This window comes from Pinus tabuliformis, chromosome 8 (genome assembly GCF_031772625.1).
Source record: "Pinus tabuliformis cultivar Carrire ecotype Pingquan chromosome 8, CPIR1, whole genome shotgun sequence".
NCBI lineage: Eukaryota > Viridiplantae > Streptophyta > Pinopsida > Pinales > Pinaceae > Pinus > Pinus tabuliformis.
The window spans coordinates 1,964,014,969-1,964,020,218 of record NC_142294.1 but is presented as its reverse complement, the minus strand read 5'-3'; the positions used below and the strand labels follow the sequence as shown (position 1 = coordinate 1,964,020,218).

General features: G+C 41.7%; 1 protein-coding gene across 1 annotated transcript; it reads left to right on the top strand.

Annotated features, from left to right (window-relative positions):
• Positions 1–3,522: 3,522 nt before the first annotated feature.
• LOC149244321 (uncharacterized) lies at positions 3,523–4,314 on the top strand. Its single transcript, XM_089371500.1, has one exon. The coding sequence runs from the start codon at positions 3,523–3,525 to the stop codon at positions 4,312–4,314; it is 792 nt and encodes a 263-aa protein (XP_089227626.1).
• The last annotated feature ends 936 nt before the right edge of the window (positions 4,315–5,250 follow it).

Below are 5,250 nucleotides of genomic sequence, written 5' to 3'. Positions count from 1 at the left end.
CGAAGACTGGATTAAGTGCTCAAAACAGTTTTATATTCATCTGCCAAAAAGATTTAAATACAATAGAGTTCAGACTTGCTGATGTTCTCAGAATCTCTTCTTACAGACTGACCATAGACACCGACTAATCCCTTTTTCATGCAGATGTCTCCTCTTTATAGAGGAGACATCTATTACAAGAAAGTATTACAGCCCATTCAGTTAACCCATCCTATCAAAAATAAGCAATTCAGAACGTTGTTACAACAGTATGATAATACGTTCTTTCTTGAGCTCTGGCTGTTACACAGCGGGTAACTGACTTCGACCGTCTTCTCGGGATCTTCGTATTCCTTTGCCATTTCCCCATGCTATTCCTGATTTAGGCCATGCTGACTGTGTTCTTCTTGCTTTAGACCTCCGCTTGATTATGCCACGTCAGGGTTCTTTAAATAGTTGCCATCTGTTATTTGCGGCTGTTACAAAATAGCTTGCTTTAGGTGATTGCTGTTGCTGACTGTAGCAACTACGGAGTTGCTGCTTCTGGTGTTGCAGCAACTGCGTAGTTGTTGTTTATGGTGTTACAGCAACTGCGTAGTTGCTGTTTCTGGTGTTACAACAACTATACATTATAATTCCTTCAAGCTTAAGGCAATTACTTGACAATTTAGTCAGCGTTTCCAAGGATAAGTATAAAGATATTCACGAATATGAAATAAACAATTAAACATAGATATGCGGGAGGTTACTTCATACCTTGGGGTCATTATGTCATTATAAAATAAAAGCTTTCAACTTATGACTGCAAAAGGATAATAATACGGCAAAAGATAAGGTCAAAAATAGGTCAATTCTGAGTCCCAACAAGAACCTGCCTGCACTCCCTTGCCCTTGGATTTATCACCCCCTAACATTCTACAGAAGGCAAATTGAAATGCAGAGAGACGAAAATTTACATACCCAGATGAACGCTTCCTATGCATTGGATGGATGCTTGGCTCCCTTGTCCCGCTCCTTCTTCCTTCCCCATTCCTTCTATCCTTCCTGCCTGTCTTACCCTTCCTTACATACTCCCGCTTTCCACCACCCTGTTGTCCCATTCTACCTGCTTCACTATTCTTCCCACCTCTCTTCGCATTGACATTCCATATCCCACTTCTCCTAATCCCTCGATGGTACTTCTCCACGTACCATCTTACCCTCATGCACGCTGCAACGGGTCGTCCTTGCCCCTTCCTACCTATGACAACACAATTATGACCCTTTATTTCCTCTGTCACCTCAATCAGGGGACATTGAAATATTTTGTTTAACATGGACATTGAAATATTTTATTTATGAACCACATGGTCTGTATTAAAATATTTTTTGGGTTATTAATATATTTTTAAATACACATCAATAATACTTAACCCTTCATATTAGAATAATTTATTTATAATCCACATTGATTTTTATTATTATTATTAATATTTTTTAAATACCATATATTAATTTTATGTTAATAATTGAATGAATATCATATTTCTCTTGAGCAACAGTTCTGGAAGCACAAAGAGACAGATTAGCATATTTACTCCTCAGAGGTCGAGGACTGACCCGACAAATGGTAAACGAGGGGTCCACTGGGACCCCAACTTTCAAGCAGGCAGCCATGCAAAAGCAGAAAACGCAGGAAGGATTTAAAATCAATGGTTATGGAGATCGTAAGGATGGCAGCGGCAGCAGTGGATAAAGAACACAACAGCTACAGAAAGAGACAAGAAAAAACCCAAAGATGACGGGTAAAGCCAATACTGGACAGGAGAAAAACGACAAAATACCAGAAGCAGAACAAAGAAACACAACACCAATAATAACCCAAACAGAAGGCGAAAAATAAAATGGAACAGAGCAGCACTCACAAGAGGAAGAGGAGCAAGCAAAGACTGCTAACTCCGGCTCCAAACAGGCAACTCAAGGAGCATGCAAACCAAAGAAAAAGGAAACCCTTCGAGTGGACTTCTCAGATCCGGACATTCAGGCATATAGAGACCACATGATGGAACATGCAATTATTTGCAAATTTATGGGACTGTGGCCAACAGAATGCACACTCTGCCAATGGATCAAACAACACTGGAAACCAAAAGGTGATGTTAAACTCCACCTTGGAGCAAAAGGCTTCTTTACTGTTGTCTTTACAAACTTGGAAGACAAGGATAAAGTCTTCGATGGCGGACCTTACTTCTTTGCCTCAGCTGGACTCTACATGAAAACCTGGAAGGTAAACTTTGTACCTGAAAAAGAGACATTCACACAGGTTCCAGTGTGGATCTGCCTATTCTCCCTTCCTATAGACTGCTGGGGACTGGAAACACTTAAGCAGATAGGAGACCGGCTCGAAACCTTCATTAAAGCTTCAGAAGCAACGGTGCAACGAAGATATACTTCCTGCGCACGAATTTGTGTCGAGATCGACGTCTCAGGAGCCCTGCATGAAGGTATGTGGTTGGAATTCAGAGATGAGGATTACTATCAAGCCATCGACTACGAAAAAATCCCCTTCCGTTGCAGAAGGTGTCATGAACACGGACACCTTGTTAGAGAGTGCCCTCTCAATAGAACAGGGGACAAACACAAACAAGAGCAAGCAGCAAAGAGTAAAGAGGTCTTCACAAAGCCAAAAATAAGACAGAGAGCTAACAGAAAAAGAATATACAGAGCAGAGACAGGACCTGGTATCATCAGTAACACCTTCAGCATTCTGGAAACTGATACAGACTCAGAAGTCACTAATAGGGAAACAAAACTTATTGAAGCACCAAAAAACAAGCCAGAACACACAACTAAGGACGGGGAGGAAAATATACTCAGAACAGAAGCTCAAATGCAAGAGTTCGAAGAAGAACATGATGAAGACACTGACATGATAACCAGCGACGGGGGTAGCGAGGATTTAGAGCTCAATGCAGTCCTAGAAAAAGAAGGAGTCAACCCCCTAGCCATGGAAAAAAACTGGAAATCCCAAGGGCTGGACAACATTCCGGAAGAAGAAATTAGGAAGATCAGTGATCTCTTCATCGCCAGACAAAAGACGGAACTAGACAGGAAAAACAGAAGATTAGGAATTGCAAAAGGCACGGGTAATCAGTCAAAGAGCATATCTCTTAACCCAACAGGCCGGAAGCCAAATAAAAGAAGAGGCAGAAGAACCAGTGGGGAGGTGCTGCACGATCTGGGGATTCTAATGATCAACTCTGGAAAAATGAAGGCTCTTCATGCCTTCCCGTCCTACCAATGAGTTTTTAGTTATCAATGAAAGTCATTTCATGGAATGCAAGAGGGCTCAATAGCCAAGATAAGCAAAGACTTCTCAAGAGAAAGTTCCAACAAGAAAAGCCAGATATTATGTTCATACAGGAGACCAAATGCGCCACTAACCAAATGGAGAACATTAGCAAAAGGCTAGGCAAACCTATCAAATATACAGATGTAGCCAGTCAAGGATGGGAAGGAGGCATAGCTACACTTTGGGACACCTGAGCAATAAACATTATCTCAATGGAGGCTGCACGACCGTTTATTGCCACAGAAGTTCAAATAACAGGTAACTATGAAACCTACCTATGCATAAATGTCTATGGACCGCAAAGATTAGATGACAAATTTTCTTTTCTTAATTCTCTTATGAATTTAAAGTTAAGATACCCAACCTCTAAGATCATCATGGGGGGAGATTTTAACATGATTACCTCTCTACTGGAGAAGAAAGGAGGTCTCAGAAAGCTTAACAAAGATACAGAACTCTTTGTTGATTTCATAGAAGCTGCCAAGCTAGTAGACATTCTCCCCAAAAATGGTTCCTACACTTGGAACAATAGAAGAGGAGGAGACAATAGGATTGCCTCCCGACTGGACCGATTTCTGATCTCGGAAAGTATATTACTCGAAGGAACAACTGTGGACTCTGACATCCTCCCCAGTGGAGGATCAGATCACTGGCCTATAGCTTTGGAAGCAGCCATCCTATGCACCCCTAGAAACAAGCCCTTCAGATTTGAAAAGTTCTGGTTAACTCATCCCGACTTTGCAAACCTGCTGAAGGAATGGTGGTGTGAACCATTAGATCTAAGAGGAACCAAAATGTTCAAGCTCCAAAGCAAACTAAAACACATCAAAAACAGAATTAAAGAGTGGAATACAACAGAGTTTGGAAACATCTTCCAGGAAAAGAACATCATTGAAGGTAAGTTAAATCTAATTCACAAAGAATGGGCTTCCGGGAACTATAGAGAAGACTCAAAAGAACAGGAGAAGGTTCTGATGCAGCAATGGCAACTCCGCTACCAATAGGAATAAACTTTGTGGAAGAAAAAATCAAGGATCCAATGGCTGAAGGAGGGAGAACAAAATACAAAGTTTTTTCATAGATCGACGCTGGACTACAGGGGGGCAAACAAAATCCTCAGGCTCAAATATGAAGCAGGGGAAACTCTTCAAAACCACAAGGACATATCAACGCTGCTCACCAGGCACTTCAAGCATATAGCTCAGGAAACGTAGGAAGAAAGATCTGAGGCCATAGAGGAACTAACTCAAGCTATACCCAGCATCATAACCTCCGAGCAAAACTCTACTCTGCTAAGAAAGGTCTCAATGGAGGAGGTGGAAGACGCGGTCAAAAGTATGCCAAATGATAAGGCACCGGAGCCTGATGGCTTTACAATCAACTTCTACAAAGCTTGCTGGCCAACTATCAAAACAGAGGTATGGGAAGTTGTCGAAGACTCCAAACGTTCAGGCTCTATTCTCAAATCCCTGAACTCCACTTTCATCGCACTAATCCCTAAGGAAGAAGAAGCCAATTCCCATAACAAGTTTCGACGTATATCTCTCTGCAATTTGTTATATAAAATCATTTCTAAAGTCATAGCCAACAGACTTAAGCCTATTCTACCTGACTTAATCTCCGAAGAGCAGTCAGGGTACGACGTGGAAGGTAGACAAATTCTAGACAACATCCTTTTAGCACAGGAGATGGTTCACACCCTGCAGACAAGGAAACTTCCAGGCATGCTGATGCAGGTAGATCTCTCAAAAGCATTCGACAAAGTCAACTGGAATTACTTGGAGGCCACTCTAAATGCCTTTGTATTTGACAAGCAATGTACCAAATGGATCCTTGCTCTGATAAAATCTACCAATTTTTCCATTCTGATAAATGGCTCCCCCTCTGCTCCTTTCTCCCCCTCCCGAGGCATTCGACAAGGAGACCCTCTCTCCCCCTTC